Source organism: Osmerus mordax, chromosome 17, assembly GCF_038355195.1.
Source record: "Osmerus mordax isolate fOsmMor3 chromosome 17, fOsmMor3.pri, whole genome shotgun sequence".
In the NCBI taxonomy this organism is placed as follows: Eukaryota; Metazoa; Chordata; class Actinopteri; order Osmeriformes; family Osmeridae; genus Osmerus; species Osmerus mordax.
In genome coordinates, this window is record NC_090066.1 from 15,263,606 (window position 1) to 15,287,980 (window position 24,375).

Consider the following 24,375-nt stretch of genomic DNA (forward strand, 5'->3'; position numbering starts at 1 on the left):
ACATGATTTATTTTGCCTCCATTAGAAAACAACAAAAACAATTTAGATAGAACAGCTATTGTTACAAAGTACAAAATGTGTAGTGCAAATTTAAGCAGTTGCCATAACATGGTACTTGCAATTTGACAAAGTGGACCTCACATGGAACAATTTATGCAGAGGTCCTTATGTGACAGGACCAAAAGAGAGTGCCTGTGCAAGTGCAATTTTCAGTCTGTGTGTGTGTATGTGAACACAGAGGAGCCAGACAGTGATCTTAAAACAAAAGCAACACAAGGACCAGCATTTTTGTAATTATATTCGATATTCACAATATTTTCAAATTTTACATTGTTATAAAAATGATTGCGATATTATCGCTAATATTCAATATATTGGCCAGCCCTATTTTGCAGTCAATGACCCCTTTAAAGTGCACGTCAAAATGTAACTTGTTTTTGCACTGCTGGTATAGGAGGATAAGGTTACAGAATAGGTATTAAGGTTCATAATTCTGATATTTGTACATTGTCATTACAGTGTTTCCTCTATGTTGATTTTGGCGTGGCGGGCCGCCACGGCAACATTTCTGCCGCCACGGTATCAGAAATAGGGCTGTACAAAAGGCCGTCTATCAGCAGTGATTGTTAGAGTGCATGTCGGAGAATAGCACGGACCACTGTTTGTCCTTGAGAAGTCTTATAACTTATGTTGTAAGTACATTCAAGCCTGTTATTGTATTAGTCTATAGTTGTAGCAAATTTAAATTAAGTTAACTGATGATTTTCGTTGTTTGTATTCTTCACCTGCTAGCTAAATTGTACGTGGCTGTTGATTTGATAGCGATTGCTGAACGCCCTTGCTCACGTTTGTATTTTAGGTGCATCGTTATGCTGAAGTAGTTACACTGCATTAAGATAATGTAATTAATAGTGGGTTTTTTGTTATTTGCCCCAGAATGCTTAGCCTATATGTCAAGATCAAATCAAGCAAACAGTGTACACATACTTTAGAGTGGCCTACCTTAATCGATAGGCTAGGCTACTGACCATTTACAATAAGTTGTTACGTCAATTATTAATTGGCAGCATTTATGCCATTTAGAACATACTTTATGAGTGGAAGGGTGGTCTTTAAGTAGCCTAATCTTATTGCTTTAGGGGAAATGGGCCGAAAATATGTGCAATATTACATTAACTATTAGACAGTAGACATACATAAGCCTGCTCCAAAATAGCAGGGGGAGGGGGGGGGGGGGGTTGTTCGGACAGACCTGCCCACACTGCTAAAAAAAAAACCTAAAGGAAACACTGCATTATATTTTACTTTGACTATTTAACTAAAACCCATTCCTCTATACCCAGGAGACATAAGCACTGCAATGGTAAATTCAAGGCTTTACATTTGATGAAAACTATAAATGTGTTTTAAAGTCACAGACCGTTCCATCTTGTCCAGTGGACAGACAGTCATTCAATGACATCTACCAATGGGACACAACTTTGGGACTTGTATTGGTGAGTGAAAAGGTTATTTTGGCTTTTTTGTCTATTTCATTATTGAATCTCAGCACTCTATTTTACAACTTGAATCTTGACTACTGTAGTGAAATTATCTTGTATGTATGTAATGTTTTAGCTTCATCCCTTGATTCACTCTACTACTTTGTTACTTATTGTAGGTCCCTGTGAAGAAGAAAATTGGCGCATTAGAGCCTGAGAGGTGTTTGTTGAAGCAAGTGTTAAAAAGACTACATACTTATTATTATACTTATATTATGAAATACCATAAGGAGCAATTCAGTTCAACATTTATATTGTAAAATCCTTTTATTTCAGGAGTCAGCAAAAGGAACTGCAGATGACCCAAAGGACTCCTGCCAAAGAAAACAGGCATATTAAGAAATGTGCGTGTGCAAAACATATTCCCAAATCAAATTCCTAATTTCCATACGTGAATCTAGAATTATAGGTCTTAAAGGTATTACAATATCACTACATTGTTTCCTACAGGCAAGGATAAAGACCCTTCTGTAATCAGCAGGAAAAAGGTTTGTGAGTTCTTACATTAACTAGAGTTAATCTCATAATTTCTTTGTTTAGTAAGGACAGTCCAGTAAGGACTAGTCTTGTTTCAATAGTCCTTGAAGATGATCCTGTTTCAATATCAAAAGCATGCATTGAACCATGAGTCTGTTACGTAAGGAGTTTGAAGGCACTTTATGTTGTTTTGCTTTTTTTTTTCTACCAGGTTCGACAAGCTTTACACTTCACCTGGTCCCTGTCTACATCTGGCACATCACCGGGTACTTTGATACAGGGCATGTAAGTAAACCACCCTCAAACAGCATTTTCATAAAACAGTAACTTCTATAAATTGATATATATTGTTGCGTAAATAAACAAAGCATTTTAATGAGCTCGTATAATGCACAATTACAATTGGTGTAATAAATCCTCCACTCCCTTTCTGTGCCTAATGCGTATGCATTAGGCACAGATGAAATTAGATGCATTCCACCGGTTTCTATGAATGCATTTAATCAGAACAACAGATGTTGCCTCGTATCCACTTGTAGGAAGTCACCGTTTCCCTTTGGTGAATCAAGGCCAAGCTACTTGGTTCATTCCACTCCATGAAGTCTGTATTATCATCGGCTAGTCCAGTTTCAGTTTCCAACAGAGGCCAGTACAACAGTACTTATCTTAAAGATCCTGTAAAGTGGAATTAAAAACGAGTTTCAAGTTCACCACACCACAGAATAATGTGTTATTAACTACCCGTCCAAATTCGAATGAAAAAAACCCCACAGACAAGTATGTTAAATTAGGCTTTGAACTCGCTCTGGATAAGAGTGTCTGCTAAATGACTAAATGTAAATGTAAGAAAATCAGCAAACTTCTCTGTTCGAGACTGGGGGGGCGTGTCGCCTGAAGGAGCTGAAGCTCGGCCCCCTCGCTGGAAGGCGCCGCCTCTCTCAAGTAAGCTACCTACGACCCAGATAATGGACGCTACGTCAAGCCGAACAAAACGGTATAGAATTAGAATTTATTTGTTCAATGAGTGAAACATACAGATGCATATAAATGAAATGTTCCCCTGAGCTGTAACACAGGAGTAAAAATTGACACCAGAGACAACAGACAGTGAGCTCTCCAACTACTTCCAGCACATTAGCTACCATTTCACCAAAATACCATCATTCTACGCAGAGTAGCCTAATATCAAGTTAGCGGTTTGCACTAACTCATAGCAGTGATACCTCTGAAAGTTATCTAGTATAATTATAACAAGCACACAGAACTGAGTGATGAATTGCTTGCGGCGGTGGATGGTCCAGGTGCAACCGGAGCATGAACGGCCGGGGGGGCGATGCTCGGTACGGCTCCGCGCTGCAAGAGAAGCCGTGTGTTGGTGAACCCCGTCTGTCTCTGGTCCATGTTAAAACTGTCCGCCGTGAAATGGTCAGTGCAGAGGTGGCTGCTGGAGTTTATCCGAAACTTTCCATGAGCGTGGCTCTTCACCAAATCTATCCACCTATTTTTCCTTTCATTATCAATAGCCATTCAGTGATCTGACGTAGATGGGTCCTTTTTTGGCTCCACCCATTAAAACCTGATCTGAAAACGGAAGAGAAACTGTTCTTCGGTTTAACTCCACATTTCAGTGCGACAAAGTTTTAGCGCTTTGCACATGCTTTCAGGAACTCATTTCACACGTATATAATGTACTTGGAAGCAAAACATGGAATTTACTTTACAGGATCTTTAATGGCCTACTTGCGTCAAGAATTTGTGTTTCATTCTTGTGTAGTGGAAATCAAATAGATGATCAAACTGTCTGACCTGCAGCAGGTTTGAACCCATCATCTCCCTGAGCACGTGAAATGCTGTTGAATAATTGTTGTGATTCTTTTCAACCAATGGACGATGACAAATCCCCAAAAGTTATTTGTCCAGCACACATTTAGCATCTACATTGAATACCAAAAAATATTACATTATATTCCATTCTATGAATACATGTTAAGTACCCCTATTCATCTATGGAGGAGTCATTTTAGTAATCTATTATGATCTAGATTCCAAAAAATAAATGTAAATCGGTTTGAAAGATTCATTGTTGAAATAATCTTGTACCAAGTTGCAACGAGGTCATCTTAGAATTCCACAAGAATTCGTAAATAAGTATTTACATAAGGACAACCATGCTGGGATTGAACACCATCTATGGATTATAACTCACCATACTAAAACTATTCCACCTAACAATGCCATTTGTATTTGTATGGGATCCAGAGACAACCCAATTGCTAGCGAGTGTTTTGTTTTAGGCACGTGGTAATGAAGGCATGTGATGTGGTAATTAAGGTACACCATAGTTACAGTATAAAATTTCGCATTTGTATTATATTTCGCATTTGCAGGAATTGACATGCTTAATAGCCTTTTACACTTTTTGTCAGAATCCAATAAGGTAAATGTCAAGCATTGTATAATAACATACATTATTTGTGAACTTCCTATTTCAACTCCATTTTATTGTAGCAAAAAGGGTTTGACCGTGACCTCAAGCATGTAATGACTCCTCAGTTTAGCATATTTATATTTTAAATATGTTAATATTCATGTCAACACCAACATATTGGTAAAACTAATAAAGGGCTTTTAATATATTTTATCTAGCATTCTTGCATGAAAAGGGTTCTTCAGACAGTTAAAATATGTAACATATCAATGGGATTGGATGCTATCCTTGGGTAAATGTATCCAATGTTAGATTAACACGGAAGTACAGTGTCTCTTACAATTCTCTTGCTTTCTCGTTTTATGTATTATACAAGGGATATGGTTAGCTTTCTTATGGCCTACACATATTTGATCAGACCGTTGTCTCTGTTGCTGTTCGGCATTAAAGGCTACATTGAAGATATGTATTATATCAATTTTCAGTAAATATGAAAGTAAATTCTACTTGGATTATAATTTTACCTATCATATTTTAAACATGTATTCAAACTAAGCAGGCAGACGTGGCGAATGATCATGTATTATGAATTTTGCACACAGTGGTATTTCTTTGTGTAGCCTACATAGTAGGCCCTATGGATTGCAATAATATGGATACTTTACTTAACTTTGCTTAGGAAGTTGCCCAAATAGCAGATGATTTGCGTGTAATGATAAATATTGAGGAAATTGTTTTAACTTAACAATTATACATCACTACATAGTATTAAAACATGTATTTAAATGTCTGGTATCATCAACTGAATCTTTTGTTTGTTCAATAAACAAAAGAATAGCACTGCATGTGTTTTGACTGAGTTGTCTACTCAACAGTTCTGAACCTCTTTGGGTGGCGGAGGAGGAGTTCTCTGTATCTGGACGTAAACAATGTATGCACCAGACAGAGAATTTCCCATGGCTGTTGGCTGCTGTGCCTGTTTCTGCTTGGGGCAACTCCAGGTGAGCATGGCACATGACTGGCTTATAATCGTTTTTTGTGAATACATGTGCAGTTTTTGGTGAGATGTTCTTTTGCAAATTGTAGTAGTTCACTGAAGGTTTTTCTTTTCTGCTTGTGTGCATTCTGTTTTGTGAAAATGTTTAAGCTAGCAGCAAAAAGAGATTTGATTGACCACCAAATCATAAAGAAATATAGCTGCAAGCAGCAATGAGGGGGTCGAGCAGATTCAATGACGAAAAAAGTGTTCCGAGTACGCGTAGCAAGTTTGGTGTGAATCTATCAATGATTTGCTGAGGTACAACCCAGCTTCCTGTTTGGTGGCACTGCTGCCAATTTTGATTGACTACCGGACAAACGGTTTCGAAAAATCTAAAAACTGTGTGATAACATTTGTGAGGGTTGGTCTGAAGATGACCTGTGCCAAATCTTTGTTTATTGCAGGGCCCCCTAGATGTCAAATTGCACAATTTTTTTGGACGTCTTTAGAACAGGGTCCCGAGTCCATATCAGAATCAGAATGGGTTTTAATCGCCATGAAAGTTTGCACAGACAAGGAATTTGCTTACCTTAATTTACAATATAAAAATACAAATATTACAAAAAATACAAATGGTACAAAAGATGCAATTGTGTAATGCAGTGCAAAATGCAGTGTGTTTTACGACATTGTCATTAAAGTCAGTGTGAACCCTTGGCCTTGTTGAAGACGCCAACAGCGGATGGGAAGATGTTTTTGTGGCGTGTGGTATTGGTCCTGATGAACCGCAGCCTTATGCCAGAGGGGAGTGACTGAAACAGGGAGTGTCCAGGGTGGGAGGAGTCGGCCACTATCTTCCTCGCACGCCTCGAGGTGTGCAGGTCCTCGAGGGTAGGCAGATCACCTTCTGAGCAGTGCGGATGATACGCTGCAGCCTGCTCTTGTCATTGGCAGTGGCAGCAGCGTACCAGATGGGGTCAATACAGAAAAGATCTGCTGAGTAATGACCTTGCTTCCTTTTTGGAGGCTTCGTTGCCGACTTTGATTGGCTGTACCATACAAACGAGCTAATTAGGTTCTTCAAACACCCCCGTTGTTTAGGATTAGTATAGCTGGTTTAAGTTGTCTGGGATAATTGCGGGTTCATGCGTTGGTTTAAAAGGGGGTATGTATCGTATCGATAGTAGAAACCTTGATCAGCAATGCTGCTATTGGTTGCTCACCATGGCCAAAAAGAGCACCACGTTTTTTTTCTGCAACAGAGCCAAAGATTAAGCGCTTGCTCGAAGGTTATTCCGAATTTGAAGATTTTATCAGAACGCTAGGGAGCACCTCAAAGTCTGCAAAATCCAGGAGAGAGGGCTGGCAGAAAGTAGCAGTCAAATTAAATGTGTAGTAGTGAGCACACTAGATGTTTTATCACTTATTACAGTAGGCTAGGCCTAGACTATATGTTTTAGTATTTTCATATTTTGCATACAGTGCATCTGGAAAGTATTCACAGGTCTTCACTTCCCTTATTCCAAAATTGATTCAATTACTTTTTTCCCCTCATAATTCTACACAAAATACCCCATAATGACAAAGTGAAAAAAGTTTGTTTCATATTTTTGATTAGCAAAAATTAAGAACGAAAACATAACATGTACATAAGTATTCACAGCCTTTACTCAATACTTTTGTTGAAGCACCTTTGGCAGCAATTACAACCTCCAGTCATTTTGAGTGTGACACTACAAGCTTGGCACACCTATTTATGGTCAGTTTCTCCCACTCTTCTTTGCAGTACCTCTCAAGCTCCATCAGGTTGGATGGGGGTGCTCAGCCATTTTCAGATCTTTCCAGACATGTTCTATCGGGTTCAAGTCTGTCTCTGGCTGGGCCACTCAAGGACATTCACAGAGTTGTCCTGAAGCCACTCCTTTGTTATCTTGGCTGTGTGCTTAGGGTCGTTGCCCAGTCTGAGGTCCAGAGGGCTCTGGAGCAGGTTTTCATCAAGGATGTCTCTGTACATTTTTGCATTCATCTTTCCCTCAATCCTGACTTTTCTCCCAGTTCCTGCCGCTGAAAAAAATCCCCACAGCATGATGCTGCCACCAACATGCTTCGTAGGAATGGTATTGGCCAGGTGATGAGCGGTGCCTGGTTTCCTCCAGACATGACGCTTGGCATTCAGGCAGAGTGTACAATCTTTGTTTCATCAGAGCAGGGAATTTTGTTTCTCATGGTCTGAGTCCTTCAGGTGCCTTTTGGCAAACTCCAGACAGGCTGTCATGTGCCTTTTACTGAGGAGTGGCTTCTCTCTGGCCACTACCATACAGGCCTGATTGGTGGACTGCTGCAGAGATGGGTCTCCTTCTGGAAGGTTCTCTTCACAGAGCAAGGCTGGAGCTTTGTCAGTGACCATCGGGTTCTTGGTCACCTCCCTGACTAAGGCCCTTCTCCGCCGATCGCTCAGTTTGGCCGGACGGCCAGCTTTAGGAAGAGTCCTGGTGGTTCCAAACTTCTTCCATTTACGAATGATGGAGGCCACTGTGCTCATTGGGACCTTTAATGCTGCAGAAATCTTTCTGGACCCTTCCCCAGATCTTGGCCTTGATACAATCCTGTCTTGGATGTCTACAGACAATTCCTTGGACTTCATGGCTTGGTTTGTGCTCTGACATGCACTGTCAACTGTGGGACCTTATATAGACTGATGTGTGCCTTTCCAAATCATGTCATCAACTGAATTTACCACAGGTGGACTCCAAGTTTTAGAAACTGTCACAATCCCCAGTGACTGAACCCAAACGCAGACCTGGACAGGTAGGTGGTGAAAAAGGCGATGTTTATTGGTGATACAAAAATGACTGAAGGGGTATTGCCAGACGTGAAGACAGGTAAGTACAGGTGATGGGAGGCAGATGGTGGTGCCGAACGTGCAGGTCGGTGGTTACTGGTGGCCAGGTGGGAGTGAAGGGAATTCCAGGGTGAAGAGACTGAAAAAAACAGAGGAACAGGAATCCGATCAGAAAAACAAGCAAAAGTTTAGAAAGGCAAACAGACTGACTAGTAATTATTAGGGGTGCAACAATTCAACAAGCCTTCGGTTCGTTTTTTGGGGTTTCGGTTTTGGTTCGGTTTTATTTATCAAATTAGGGGGAAGAAAAAAAGATTACCATTTCAGTGTTTTCTCTGTATTTTCTGTGTATTTTCTGTATATCCGGCTAAGTGGGAGGTCCCGGAGCACAGAAGGGGGGTGGATCCGGCGACTCAAAACGGGGGTGGGAGGAAACCGGAAAACCGAACACAAAAAAATACACTGCCTACATAGCCTCTCTGACTAAAAAAACCTGCTTGTTACATTTAACATTTTAGTCATTTAGCAGACGCTCTTATCCAGAGCGACTTACAGTAAGTACAGGGACATTCCCCCCGAAGCAAGTAGGGTGAAGTGCCTTGCCCAAGGACACAACATAATTTGGCACGGCTGGAAATCGAACTGGCAACCTTCAGATTACTAGCCCGACTCCCTCACCGCTCAGCCATCTGACTCCCTGCTTGTACATCAGGGCAATGTATATTTTAATTTCAGAACATGCACTGCATGGGTGTGAAATGTAAAAAAAAAAAAAAAAACACGGCAACAATCGTTTTTACAAGCAGCAATTATCCATTGGATTAAATTAACCAAAAAAACGCATTGGATGAGACAAACAGCAGTTAAGCACATTTTGTTGTCTCTTTGACATTTTTTCCTCTGAGGGAAACGAGGCTAACAGCTAGCTTACTCAACCAGCACAAGCGCAAGTGTCACTTGAAGTGCCTCCCCCTCTGTCTTAGCCTGAAAATTCTCCTCAAAACGCATCGAAAATGCAAACACAAGATTTTTGTGAAACTTCAAACTTCCTCAGTTACGACGCACTAAATTCTAACAAATATATTTTTTAGACGCTACACATGTTATACATCATTGGAAAGCTACGATTCTTGTGCTTGTAGATATGTAAACCATTTCAAGATCGAGTCACAACAACAAGTTTAGTCAACGTCTTTGTCCAGTCACCACTTTGGTGTTGTTTACAAAGCCAAACGTCTCTACTTACCCTCAAAGGTTCTGTGTCGTCCAGGTATGCAAACACATCAAAACTTGATCTGCGTACATTCCCAAGGGTTCAAAGTATCTAACCATGTAAAGTAATTCGTCCAAATACAATGTTTTACGTTCATGAATATCCATTATCCTTTGTTTCATTATGCAAGTTAGCCGACGGAAGAAACAACTTGTTCACATAAAAGTGTTCTTTTCTCAATTTTTTTTCTAGAGTATTTACGATATGAAGGCATCAAAATGTCCGTTGAACCCTCCCCTTTTGATTGACACCTTGTTTGACCCAATAGGAGCTTCCATGCCCCGTTGACAGCCCTCTAAAGCCAATTAGGTCTGTGCGTCCTGCCCCGCCCCCCCCCCCCACACTCTTTCTAAACAAATTTCTCGAACTGGCTTCGACTGGCTCTGAAATGAGCTCGTTAGCCTTGTAGCTGAAAGCTAGCTGAAAATGCCAATACCTCATTTGTATGTGTCTGTGGAGCCGTCAAAATAAAAGTCGATTGCGCAATATGGTATTGCGCAATCAGTTTTCTTTGTGCGCCAATCCTGGGAGTATTTGACCTTGGTTACAAAGGGTCATTTTGGAGTCTCCAAAAGGCCCTTTTAGAAAATGAATGGATGTACTTTTATAAAAACATGTGTCAAATATGAATATATTGTGGTATTATGTTTGACTTTTGATTTGAATTGGGTAAGGCTTCAACCTGTGGTCCAATTTAGTCTTCCAGCTAATACCTACCACCTCTAGGCCTCTTCAGGCCTCTGTTTTCAAAACAAAATTTAGGCGGAAATAGAAATTTTCACTTTCCTTGTGTTCAAGCTTCTATTACTTAACACTAGTAGGACTGACAGGGGTCCTGACAACAGGGGACATAACTTCAGAGTGTCAGCTTTCAAAAGAGATCATTTACATGCATGTACTCCAAATGGTTCAAGAACAGCTTCCAATTTACTTTGGGTATGCTGTTTAGGCGTTTTCAGGCAAATTTAACAGGATTCTTAAAAGGTTAATAACTGTAGAATTATGGCGAAACTCATCATATAGTTAAACAGATTTTTCAACTCTGTTACACCCACCCCTTCTGAATTTCGCCCATAGTTGTTAGATTAACAAGGCATTACATTTAACATAGTGGTCAAGAAAGAACTTAACATGACATGGTCACACCAATACTCCAACTGGAAAAGTATCCCCAAAAGGATGAAGTGGAAAGAGAGCGGCGCCTTGCTCACTACCAGCTTCTGGAAGTAGGATGCAGTCTACACCCCACACAAACCATATCCCATACATAGAAAAAGGTCCCAACAGGTACACTCAAACACATCCATGGAGAAGTAATAAAAAATATCTAAATTACCCAAAGTGTACACTGAAAAACACCATATATACACATATATTTATATATATATAGAAAAATACCTATTTCACTGGAATAGTTGAAACATTGAATTAGCGGCTTTGTCAACAAGCTGACTGGTATCCCCGACAATACGCCATTGAGACATCTGACACAACAGATGGTTAACCGGTCTAAGTATACGTCCAGCACGGGATCTGGCTCCGTGAATACTGCTTGAATCAGACTGAATGGAAGGTGGTATTGTAATGCGTACATCATCTGAGTTGTTGGAATGCAAAGACTGTGTGTGAGTGCCCTGAGTGTCAGCTGTGGGGCCATTTGTGTGACTGTTGTCAGAGCTCCCTGTCTGTGACTGTGTTAGCAAACTGCCCGCATGCTCAGACTCTCTGTTTGTACTCAGGACATCCCTAAGTGAACCATCCCCCACCCGGCTGTCCACACCCACAGTTGTCATATTGCTGACCCACTCTTGAGTTCTAGTCCTGGCATCTTCCTCATCCACAACAGGCATCATTCCTTCCATGCCATTGACATCATTTGACTCCTTCTCGCAGGAGGATGCAAAGGTCTGATCTGAGAGATTGTCCACATCCACAGGCAAGAAGTTAACAAGCATCAGCAAGTTACGGTGCACAACTCTCTCTTGTTCAGTTACTGGGTTCCTAATCCTAATAGGTATGAGAGGAGGCATTCACGCTCACAACAATGTGGACTCCCATCGGTCTGCCGTCTTACGCTTCCCTCTCTCACGTTTGTTCGAGACCAGGACCCGGTCACCTGCAGAGATGGATTTTCCTTTTGCACGGCGGTTATAGAGTTCAGCTTGACGACCCTGCTCCTTATCAACGTGTCCCTGAGCAATAGCCATGGCCTCTTGAAGGTCTTTTGTGAGAGATACCACATAACTATCATAACTACCAATCTCTGGATCTCTCAAGATGTTCTTGAAGAGGACATCAACTGGAAGACGTGGAACTCTACCATACATGAGATAGAAAGGGGGGTAGCCCGTAGTCTCGGGCCAGGCTCAGGTTCCTAAATTGGCCCTGATGGCCAGCGCTGTCGTGAACGCCTCTGAGGACCTCAGATTTGAGGGAGTCAGGAACCACAAACTGGTATCTCTTCTTCTTAGAGACCTGATCTTTGGACACTGTAAAGGAGTCCATTGGAAGTTGTCAATTTCTCCCAATGTTTGAGGTATCTGATGACCGTCACATGTTCCTTGGGTTTCTCTCTCCTGGACGGACGTCGGCCACGTTCCACAAAGTACAACACCCTGGAAAGAATTGAATCACTCAACTGCCCTTCACGTAACTCATTCTCCGAGAACACGGATAAGGGATTGTCATCAGGGGGAATCAGCTGCGGGAGCTGCTGAAGAGCATTTACAGCTCGCATCCTGGTACCGGACTCCCACAGGCTGTGTGTTTCCAGGATGGCAGAGACTTCCTCTTTGGAGAAGGACTGGGTCTTCACACATTGAGACACATAAAGCTCTTTCTCCCCCTTGCTGCCATGATCATCCCGAAAGATGTTCGACTGTCGGAAGGCTTCCTGGACAGAGTCAGAAGAGACGGGGGCCGCTTTTACAAGGAGCTCACTGTAAGTGTCCCGAAGCAATCTCTTTCCAACTACTGACTTCGCAAACGGCCGCCGGCTAAGCGCATCCGCCACAGTGTTCTTGGGGCCGGGGATGTATTTGATGTCGAATACATAGGAAGCTAACTTCGCCACCCACCGTTGTTCGCAGGCATCTAGCCGTGGTTTTGTCATGATGTGTGTGAGGGGATTATTATCGGTCCATACAGTGAAGACGTGACCCTTAAGCCAGTGACTAAACTTGTCACACACAGACCACTTCAGCGCAAGGAATTCAAGGCGATGAGCATGGTACTTCTTCTGAGTCCGTGAAAGGGATTTACTGGCGAAAGCCACAGGCCGCGCCATAGAGTCACCCTCCTGCACCTGTGAGAGAACCGCTCCCAATCCATCCAAGGAGGCATCAGTGCACAGCACAAATGGACGACTGAAGTCTGGGTGGGCCAAAACAACTGAGGACACCAAAGCTGCCTTCAGACCCTCAAATGCCTGTTGGTGGTCAGCTGTCCAGTCAGCAGGTGTCAACCTCCGTGACTGAGGTGTGCGTATGATGCGCTGTCTTCCCTTGCGCTTCTGCTTCTGGCCAGCCAGGAGTTCAAAGAGAGGCCTCGCCATGGCGGAGTAATTAGGCACAAAATGCTGATAATAGTTTACCATCCCCAGAAATGATCTGACACGAGACTGAGACGGAGTGAGTCCATCAGGCTCCATTATATCTGCTGTGGTCATGTTGCTGACAGCTCCCACCTTTGCGGCATCTGTAGACACACCAGATCCATCAATGATGTGCCCAAGGAACTTCACGGACCTCCTGAGCAACCAACACTTCTTCTGAGCTAATTTCAGGTTGTGCAGGCGAAGGCGACTGAAAACCAGCTCCAGCCGTTCCAAAGCTAACTCCTCAGTCGGAGCAAAGACCAACAGATCATCAAGATAGCATAAGAGGCTGAGAAAGTTCTGGTCACCGAATATGCAGGTCATCATCCTCATGAAACTGCCTGGACTGTTGCACAGACCCTGGGGAAGCCGGTTGTATTCATACAAGCCCATGGGTGTTGTGAATGCAGAATACTTGCGGTCATCTTCATGGAGTGGCATATTATAGAATCCAGAGTAGATGTCAGATCCATCGTACTAAAGAACGCATTTCCACCCATGGCAGCTAAGCAATCAGCTTGGTGAGGCCGAGGATGGGCATCCTTCAGTGTCCGTTTGTTGAGCCAGCGGAAGTCTGTGCACACTCGCAAGTCACCATTTTTCTTCCATACAAGGACGAGAGGTGAAGCAAACTCACTGGCGGACTTCCTAATGATTTCTTTCTCTTCCATCTCCTTGAGGACCTGGAGGAGCTTCTGGTATTCGGCAGGTGGAACACGTCGGTAGGGCAGACGGAATGGCCTCTCGTCTGTGAGACAAATCCGATGCACAAACTCCTTGGCTTCGCCACAGTCCAGATTATGGCGAGAGAAGACATCTTCATATTTAAGCACAAGATCAGCCAACTTTCCCCGCCAGTCTGCCGACACATCACAAGATCCGAGGTCCAGATCTCCTAGGCCGACGCGTACCAGTCTCCTGCACGGTCTTGACATCTGATGCAACTGATGTCCCAGCAGGCTCAACAGATGTAGCCTGAAGAGAGCTCCTGAGCTCTGGAACATCCATATCCTCCAGTGCAAGACAGGTGTAGACATCCGCTAGCTTGGCGTTCCTACGCAACGTGACTGGGCTGTCTGAGAGATTAAGGATCTTGAGTGGAACCCATCTGTCACCCCGGAGAGGAGTCACTACTCTGGCAACCATAACGCCCCTGCAGAGTGAGAAGTGGTCGGTTCAGTCATGACGGCACTACCAGGAGATATCTTCACATTTTTAGGAAGGGTCCCCCACACAAGGTGCTCACTGCCAGCCGTCAGAGTAACAGCTCTGTTGCATCTGACTGTGCCTACTTTGTCTGGGACCACATCATCAGACCAGCGTTCCAGCCCAGCCAGTAGAGAGAGGAACTGCTCAAGTTCGTGGTAACCTGAGCCCGAAGTTGACACAGCCTTCCCAGTAGCTCGGATCTCCCTTGAACTTGCGGACTACATACCTGATGACATTGGAGCCAATGATCAATTCATCCTGTTGATTTTCCACAACAAAAGTGGGCACTGACACTCTATATCCATACATTTCCATCTCCAGATTCACCACTGATTTAGGCCTCACGCGAATGCCACCACATCCAACAAAAACCACACTAGTCACCTCCTGACTGCTAAGAGAGAGAACACCAGCTTCATCAAGCTTCCGTTGCGCTTCTGCACTCAAAGAGCAAGCCATTGAACCACTATCTAACATAGCGCCAAGAGTCACTTTTCCAATTGTAACAGGAGTGTAAAATAGACTGTCACTGCTCCTAATTTTCTGTGTGTTTGAAATAATAAGTCTCTGACTTATCCAAATCCTTAACTTTATCATACAGTGCTGCAGCATCATGTAGGTGGGAGTTTTCTTCAGGACCTGTACAGCCTCCCTTAAAGTACAGATCATTCAGTTTCCCTGCCCAACATCGCGGCCTGATGCTCCGCTGGGACATGAATGCCTTGAATAACCAGGCTTGAAGCATGTAAAGCAGAGACGGTTAGAGCGGCAGTGGGCCTCCGTAGTGTGGTCTGTATCGTTACAGACCTGACAGTTGGTTTCACGGTTAAAGTGGGTCCGGCTGCGGACTTGTGTACCACCACGCCGACAGGTGGGCCTTTCCTCTCTAACCTGCACTTTAGTCAGAAGCTCCCTGAGCATAGACATCTCACCGAGAATAGCATCACTGCCTTGCTGCTGACTTGGAGGCAACTGGCCCTGTGGCACAGAAGAGGTAATCTGCTGACGGTTCTGCGACACAGTAGAGGAATAAAGTTGTTGGCTCTGGTGACCTGGAGAGAAGGGCTGCTGTTGGGCCAGGGACAAGACAGGCGAAGGAGAGAGAGATGGCATAACCCCCAGAGAGAGAGTTGGGGGGGATAGAGAGTTACCACTGGCTGTCTCCATGTTGCCTACGTCGTGAGGCTCCGTATGCATTTCTTGACAAAGCAGTGCCACCGCACGGGTCTGAGTTGCGCACACGTTCACAGAAGACACACGCTCCCGATGATATTCATCTATCCTCTGCTGTATCTCCTTTGATGTCCACTCATGAATCTGTTTGTACTTAAACACAGATGCAAGCTCTGGATCTGGGCAGTGCTTCACAAACATCTTTGCAATTTCCCCCCCCATGTTCTCTGCTTGTCTGCCCTGACGTTTTAACCCCTCCTCAGCTAAGTCTGCAGCTTTATTGAGGCGTATCCAGTAATCAATGGGACTTTCTCTCTGACTTGGCAGGGTTGAGTAGAAGTCTTGTAAGGGCAGGCATGAAGACGTGTCACTGAAATACTGTTTCAGTATGTTATATATCACATCTGGGGTACAATATGTCTCGAGCAAGGGATCACTCCTGAAGCCTATCTTAACTACATCCCTGGCTTTCCCCATCAGCCTCCCCATTACCACCTCCATCTGTGACTGGACACCATAGTTTTGTTGAGGTACGATTTCATCAACTCAACCCATTCAGTCACCGTGTATTTGTCAGTTTTATCCCCCCTGAAAATAATAGGTTCCTTGTCAGATTTCAAAACAACTTTAACGTGTGAATTGTCATTCGATGTATTCATATTGCCAGTATGCTGAGTGTTCTGGTACTCTGCGTTGTGTAAATGAGCACTACCGTGGTTGGCGCCACCAATAGCACCACTAGACAGGAGTGAGGCTACAATTGATTCACCTATCTGCGAACCCAGCTGGTAAATCATATCACCGAACTGGTGTAATGTTGCACTTTCACCACTAGGTGTTGAGTGGTGTGGCCCATCCTGCGGCCCCTGCCCCATAGGTGACCCACCTACATCCTGACTCGATCCTAAGTCCCTATCTCGCACCCACATCCCTCCCAACAGACCTACTGGTTTGCATATTCATTCCCCTTACACCTCTACCTCTCCCGAAAGAGAAGTGACTAAGCCCAGACTCATCACACGGAAACTTGCTAGCCATTTTACCTCTAAGCAGGACAATAGAGAAGAAATTGATATATAAAGAGAAAATAAAAGACAAATAAAATAAAACTAAATTACAGATTTCAGTGCGGATATAAACAGTGTGAAAATAACCAAAATTCTACCTCGTCAATGATACTTTGACAGTCCCGAGTACCTGACCATTATCAAGCTCCAGCACAAATGACGTTTAAAACACGGACTTCCTCCAAATCACGCTGCACCCTCGGTCAGGCGATCTGCATCAAGCTGATCTTGAATCGCAAGGTCACGGCACCAGTGTGACGGTGGTCAAACAGGGGACTGACAAACACTTTTGACGAAGATTGCTTGGTTCTTTAATTCCTGTTCATGCACAAATATAAACAGTTGGCATAAACAGCATCGTTGAAAGGCAAACTTCTTCTGTCTCATTTCATACAACACATTAATCACATAGCCTACAAATAAAACGGTACATGAATAATGCACATATTTCACACATAACACACTATTGGAGCAACATACATGTTAATGCACAAATATAAACAGTTGGCATACACAGCATCTGCACAAGTAAATAAAATGACAAAATACATCGGGTTCAGTATGACAGCACGTTTAGCTAGCTAACAGAACTTGAGGAATGGGAAATTCCCAGCTAACCAGCTAGCTAATCAGTGTATAATGATGAACCTCGTGGTATACAAAAATACTTTCTGCACATTGACAAAACTGCTTTACAAACGACACAAACATACTAATCATATAAAATACATGTAATATGTCGAAGTTATCTACATTCATTACATTTATCGATCTGGAAGTTTATAAAGTATGACGGTCATTTTGCACAGTGGACCTACCGTTGACAGGCAAACTTCTTCTGTCTAGTTACGGAAACAACACACACATAAGCTGCATATCTGCAGTACGCCACAGCTCCAAAGGGGGCTCCAAAACACCAACATTATTAATAACTGTAGAATTATGGCGAAACTCATCATATGGTTATCTTGGCAATTAACCTTTTAATATTACAAATGAAAATAAGAAAAAGGTATATTCTTCTGAATAACATAGGTTGTTGATGCCAACATATACACAAACAGTAAAGCAGCATGTCTCCAATGAAGGGTACGTAGTGACGTAGTAGCCTACGTCACTACGTCAGCACACGTTAGCAGCGACGCATGGATACAACGTGATAGAGACGTTCAAGCACGCAAATTGGAGCTTGGATTATGAGTGAAAAATGCCAACCACCAAAATTACCAACCATTGGGTTTTGTTGAGAAAGCAATTTTGAGTGGAACTGCCATCTCGTTTTTTTTTATTTAGGTCGTGAAAGTCTTTGTAATTTGAGCGAGTGCGCGTCGCCCGTGAGACTGCCTAGGCGGCAGCCATGCAAGCGTCATAGTAGTTTAGTATTTTCGTAATTTTATAGTTCGGTCAATTCTACACCAAAAAACAGAAGGAGGGCAATGTTATGACGATATGACTATTGTGAAGACAGCCAGGTGGTGAGATTTTAATGTAGGTTGCTGTAAAAACTTTGGTTTGCTACGTGAGAGCCCCGTCACACCTGGGACACACTGGCTGCGAAGCGCCTGGACGCGCCGCGCAGCGCCACGATCGGCTACGACTGAGCAAAAGCTGTTCACACCAGACGCGCATTTCTCCGCCACCAAGCCTTTCAGCTACTCTGAGCTTTCCTTTACGCTGACATGGTACATAAACATGGCATTGGCTATATCCCAGCATTGATCCTTATCTACGTTGTCCTTGTAAAATTGTTGCTGACATACAACTGTGCTTTCAACTTCGAGAATTAATTTGATGCTGATTTTAGAAATCGACTTGGGGGTTCTCTCTCAGTAGGCTATGTCTGCCTGTGTGTTGTGTGCAACGCGTGACAACTCGTTTCTCTCAAACAAACAAAACAACTACGGGCATGCTAGCTCAACGGATCAATCCGTTTATTTTAATTTGTTTTCATCAGGGTAACCACATGTTAAGACATTCGTTACCAACATTGTGTACTTATAAAGTCTACAACTTTACAAATGTTCACCGTAGTCTACAATTAATGGAGTAAAATCTTAATAACATGTTTTTTTATTCAAATATATCAACTAATATGGTGTATTTCATCATCCTTTAGCCGATTTCGCAAGCGTCTCGCGAAAAAATTCGACCAGCTGCCAAAACAATCGCTGCAGATCGCAGGCAATCGCAGGCAGTGTGTCCCAGGCGTCAGCCTCCGTTGACGATTGCGTCAGCTGTTGTCGATCTCTGAGTATTTTCTTAATTTCGTACCAGGGTCAATTCTACATCAAAAATCAGAAGGAGGGCAGTGTCTTAAAGATATGGCGATTGCGAAGATAGCCAGCGGGTCAGCATATTTTTGTGATTTGTGTAAAACTTGGAATTTGAGTGACACCGCGGCTTGTTTTGACATTAGCCTCAGACTCTGCTCGCCCACTGGCAGTGTGTCGTACTGTCTTCAAAGCCACAGCTAAACTTTATGTCAAAAGAAACATTCTCATTTCCGGTGCTTTCAAACAATCAGTGAAATGTGGAGCAACAGCAGCTAGCTTGCCTCTAGCAAACTTATTTGAATTAGCCATTTCCCCCTACATTAATGTCAAACTTATTTACGTTTTGGGGGGCATATTTTCAGTTAGCAGACGGTACTGTTTGAATCGCAATTCCACACTGCCAGTGACAACGTTGTTACAGTAGCTTGTTTCATGTTCGGCACTCCCCTTACTTAAATCAAAAGTCTTTCAATAGGTGAAACTGTCTGACTACTAACCTGAACTTCATTGCCACAGCCTAAACTTTGTCAATCTGTTCATGAAAATAATTAATTTCAGCCGAAACCGTACAACGGAACGTTGAAACGAATTCAACCAACGCAATCGCTACCAAGACGAACACAGTAGTAGTCTATTACTGTACTGTAGTAGTACAATTTACCGGGGCAGCTTCTCCACACGGCTATATCGCATTTTGCGTTGTTACTGACAATGATAGCTACCAAAGTGAAGCGCTGTGAATACTTTCCTGGATGCACTGTATTAATATTTATTTGTTGCAAACTGTGCACCCAAGCAAATTCACATGGTCTGCTGCAGTCCTTGGGTCCCAAACAAGCACCTGACATATTTCAATTTCATACAATGCCTTTTCTGGAGATAATCTAGACACAGACACAGACAGGCTGACAAACACACAGATTCCTGGAATTATACTGTAGACAGATGTGGTTTGTTTCAACATGTTTTTGTAATGCAATGTTCTTTCCATAGACACTGTTTGAATGCCGCTGGTTGGAGGAACATCCAGTTCCCCCTTAGAAGCTTCTCACCTTTCTCAATTTCTACAACACATTCTGGCTTGGGCCATTTTGGTAAGTTTTGTGTGTGTTCTATATTACTAATTATCTTAGTTAGCTGAAATTAAAGGATTTAAATAAAATTAAACACCCCAAGCAGCATATATAATTCAGTAGTAGATGGGTATCTATGTATAGAAGTATTGACATTTGTGAAATAGTTTAATTTAAAAGCCAATTCATAAAAGTAAGGGTTAGTCACCCTCAGCCCTGGGTAAATATCTATATTGAATGTTAACTGGACAAGCAAAATATAAAGGAAAGTGGGTTTCAGACCGGTAGCACATCGCTTCAGTTTTGTTTCAGTACAGTTATGGTGCTACCGTAAAATAACCAGGTATAATGGGTAGTTTACTAATGTTTGGAAATATAATTTAAGATTTTGCTAATATGATTTAGTATCGAAAAATGAAAGGCTGTAATTAAGCTTGTCAACTTGTATCCTGTTGTGTATGAAAACAAATAACACTGAATTAATTATCAAACAATCTCAAAATGTATTAATTTTACACTTGCTAGCAATCAAGACTATCCAGGTCAAAGAGACATGATAAAATTGAGTCATTATAGGGCTATGTGTTGGGAAAGCTCCAATGAGTGCAAGAGATTACTTGCATAATTCATGCAAGGGTCTGATTTCAGATTTCACTTGATTTCTGTGTGATTACCTAGTACCAGTTTGTTACACGGTGATTTAAATGACAAATCATTCAAGTCTGCTTTTTTTTTTTTACATTTTGGAATCCAGATCACGCACAACTCCTTAATATTTATTTGGTATCTGTTATGGTATTCATGACAAATAAAATACATAAATAAGCCAATTATAGTTTGTGAGGACCAAATCAATTACTCAACAACCAGTCATGTGAAATGTAATGTATTCAAACCTAGGATGTTTTTCTCCATATTGTTCGTGTTTTGTGTAGAAATGGCTTACTTAGCACCTGCACATTGTGCTGCCCTTCATTTTGAGAGATAAAAAAAAGCCTTAGAATTTTATCTGCAGAAATTGTAAATGTGACATGTTTACAAATACTAAAGCAACTAATTTAATATAATTGCTCCACAGTATTTCAGGGACGAGGTTATGCAGTCACATGCCCAAAAGGAGGGGAGAAGAAAGGGGGTCGGACATCAAGTTCAAGATCTCCCTTCAAACAGACTGAGTCTATGACTTCTAGACGCTCTAACCGTACCAGCAAAGCCCAGGAACAAGCTCCTCTGCAAGATGCTGCATCCTCACAGTCACAGTCCTCGGACTCAGACTTGTCTGCAAACATGTCACCCACACATGGCAAAGCCCCCCTAGCAACTAGAAAGGGCAAACGGCCAGCTTGCCGAAAGTCAGAAGGTAAAAAGACAGGCCATGGGAGAAGGAAAGCCACTCCTAGACTCCTTAGCAGGCTTACAGCAAGTGAAGAGGATGATGGAGTCGACAAGGAGATTGAAAAGAATAAGAAAGGTAAAGAGGAAAACAATGTGGAATCTGGAAACTCAGATGCTGAATCTACTCCATTGCAGTGGAATCAGAATTCTAGCCTTGTCAATGAAGAACTATGTCCTAAATCGTCGTTAAGCAATTTCATACTAGATCAGGGCGAAGTTAGGAGCCAGGTAGACAAAGACAGTTCTCCAGACGAACAACTGTTAGTGAAGGAGACAGAGAGTGGAGAAGGGGTTCCTTCTTCACCAACTGAAGCATCTCTGGATTGCCATGGTGTGTCATCTGATGGGAATCAGGCTGAAGATCACAAAAACACTTTTTTTTCTGGACAAATTGAAGACTTGTCACTTCATTGCAGCTCTGTGTTGCCATTGGAAAGTCCAAAGTTTCTACAGTCTGGCAAACATTTGGAAGAAATACAAGATGAGAACGCTTATCCCGTAAGGGTTGTTGCAGATTCAGTCGAGAAGAACTTTAAAAAGGAGATTTCAATAGCGGTGAATGCTGAGATGGTTCTCAGCACTATAAGAGAACAGGGACCTTGTGATGAGTCTCAATTCTCTGACTCTCTGGTTGGTACCAAGCCCCTGAAAGCTCAAGACACCTCAGAAAATAAAGCTTTTGAAAATGTAAGTATTCACAGTTCGCAAGACTGGACAAATGAGATCTCTAAGACCACAACCAAAGTGGACAATCAATCAAAAGATGACACTGATGGTGTACCAATGGACTGTGATACACCTAGCAGTGAGCACAACAATGACCTGACCATTAATCCACAAATAGAAAGCAGTATAATTAATGCAGAGCTCCTGGCACCCACCAGTCTGAGCTTGCTGGATGGTAATGGGAGTCAGCAGGAACAAGAAAGCTCAAGTGGAATGGAGAGCCAGGACAAAAGGAATGGTAGACAGCGCCAATCTCGTTTCCACTCTGCCACCACTACCTGGTCTCCAAAGAAAGACTCCAGACAAGACTCATCCCGAGGTTCAAGTTCTGGCTCCCGAGAACACACAAGGGAAAGAGATGGCAGCCCGCCTTCAAGTCACTCCACTCATATCCGCAGCTGGGATAGGGGAGGGAACAATAAGAAGGACTCATCCAAAAAAGAATGCAATCATGAGGAAAAGAGCAGAAGGCGGTGTAGATCTAAAAGCCTCTCCAGAACCAGATCTCGTTCTAACTCAAGATCCAGGTCTAGGACAAGACTGTACAAATGTGGAACATCCCCTGAAAAGCCCACTTCAGGGGCTCAGTTGCCAAGTTGGAAGACAGACCGCTGGGGTGGGGAACGTTGGACAGATCACAGGAGTGGTGGTGGAGACAAGCGCCGCTTCAAAAACGACAGTTTTGGAGACCCATCGCCAGATCAGGGCTGTTTAACCAATCTAGATTGGGTTCAGGAAAAGACCACGGGTGATGCTGGTGCCAGGAGCCATGAGACCTTGTCAGTGGATGAAAACAATCGCTGGGATGATCAAGTAAGCAGTGGGTTGTCTGACTCATGGTACCGGATGTGCAACGAGCCGGAGGAGCAAGTAGAAAATCGCTGGCAGTCAAGAAGCAGTTTCTCAGGGACAGCAAAAAATTCAGGGAGTGACGCATACAGCCGATTCAATGAGAACCGAGATAGTCGTAGGAAAGAAGCCGATCTTGGTGAGTTGCCTCTTGACCGATCAGGTTGGTCATCAGCTTCCAGTTGGGCAGTAAGGAGAACACTTCCAGCAGATGTGCAGAGCTATTACTCCAGGAGGGAGCGAGGTGCTGGGGGAGGAGGAGGCTGGATCAGACGAGAGGAAGACCAGCCCACAACAGGTGAGAAGACGCCTTCTTTAGTTAGAACATCTTTTTTAATGCTTGAATGATTAAGACTTAGAGTATACCGCCTATATATTTTGAATTGGCAACTTCTGATCTTCTTCAAATTCAACTGCATTTAAGTTGTTTTGATTTTGATTTCTTAACTTTTATATGGACCTGTAGAATGCTGCAATTTCCCTTTGGGATTAATAAAGTACCTGCCTACCTACCTAAAGACACTTGGTATCACGTGCAACGGTGGACCAAGCTTTCGAGGAATGCCAATGTTGAAGTTGAGTTCTGTTTTAATTTGTGGTTTAGGGAGACATATTTAAACATTTTCATTTGACAGATTTGTCTTGATTGGTATTAGGCCTAGTAGAAGGTTTGGTCTCCCATAGCACGTGTTAAGTGTACATGTACTTTATTAATCCCAAGGGGAAATTGCAGCGGTAAAGCAGTCCAGACAAAAAGAAAGACATCTAAATAATGTATTAAAACACACTATAGAAATGAACAGGTTACCGATACAATGTACACAGTGCTGTACATAGGGGTAAATCCCATGTACAAAACAAACCGGTGACACATTTGTACATACATTGGGAATGCTCAAAACAAAACAATTAACGCAGGTGATACATACAATAACACTATACCGGAAGAAATAACAAATGCAATACCTATGCTTAAGGATGTTAATCATTAATTGATTCATTGCTGTTAAAGCCACAAGAAACTTGGTTTTAAATGGAGAAAATGTATATATAATATCAAAGTTTAGTGTCTTATTTAGCATCAAGAATCTGAATCTGAGTGGAAATAAACATTCAGAATTATTCAAAAACCTAATTGAACCCGTTTAATGAGTAGCGTCACAAATATGTGATCGTTCGAATGTGGGTCCCACAGCGTAACATCACAAGTGTGTAAGTAAGTAAGACTTTATTTATATAGCACATTTCATACAAGAATTGTAGCTCAAGGTGCTTTACATAAAATCAATAAAAACAATAAGTGAGAAACAATTCAAACAAAAATAAAAATCCCAATAAGATCTCTGTTCAAGAGAGAAAACAACTTTAAAAGTAGTAAAACCCTTTTGAGATAAAATTACTTAAATGCTTCGGTAAAAAGGTAGGTTTTAAGCTGTCTTTTAAAAATGTCTAGAGTGTTTGCTTCCCTAATATTT

At 42.5% G+C, this 24,375-nt stretch overlaps 1 protein-coding gene across 4 annotated transcripts in view; it reads left to right on the top strand.

The window, feature by feature from the left end:
* scaf11 (SR-related CTD-associated factor 11) overlaps window positions 1-24,375 on the top strand; it is a 74,214-nt gene that overhangs the window by 7,077 nt on the left and 42,762 nt on the right. For 3 of the 4 annotated variants that reach the window (XM_067254830.1, XM_067254831.1, XM_067254832.1), the window contains 8 exons: window positions 1,413-1,496; window positions 1,661-1,713; window positions 1,818-1,885; window positions 1,992-2,029; window positions 2,230-2,303; window positions 5,322-5,447; window positions 19,851-19,951; window positions 21,009-23,198. In XM_067254830.1, coding sequence (XP_067110931.1) covers window positions 1,413-1,496; window positions 1,661-1,713; window positions 1,818-1,885; window positions 1,992-2,029; window positions 2,230-2,303; window positions 5,322-5,447; window positions 19,851-19,951; window positions 21,009-23,198 — 2,734 coding nt within the window. Of the gene's footprint in view, window positions 1-1,412; window positions 1,497-1,660; window positions 1,714-1,817; window positions 1,886-1,991; window positions 2,030-2,229; window positions 2,304-2,880; window positions 2,961-5,321; window positions 5,448-19,850; window positions 19,952-21,008; window positions 23,199-24,375 lie in introns of those variants that run through there. The other variant, XM_067254834.1, reaches the window with a different exon arrangement.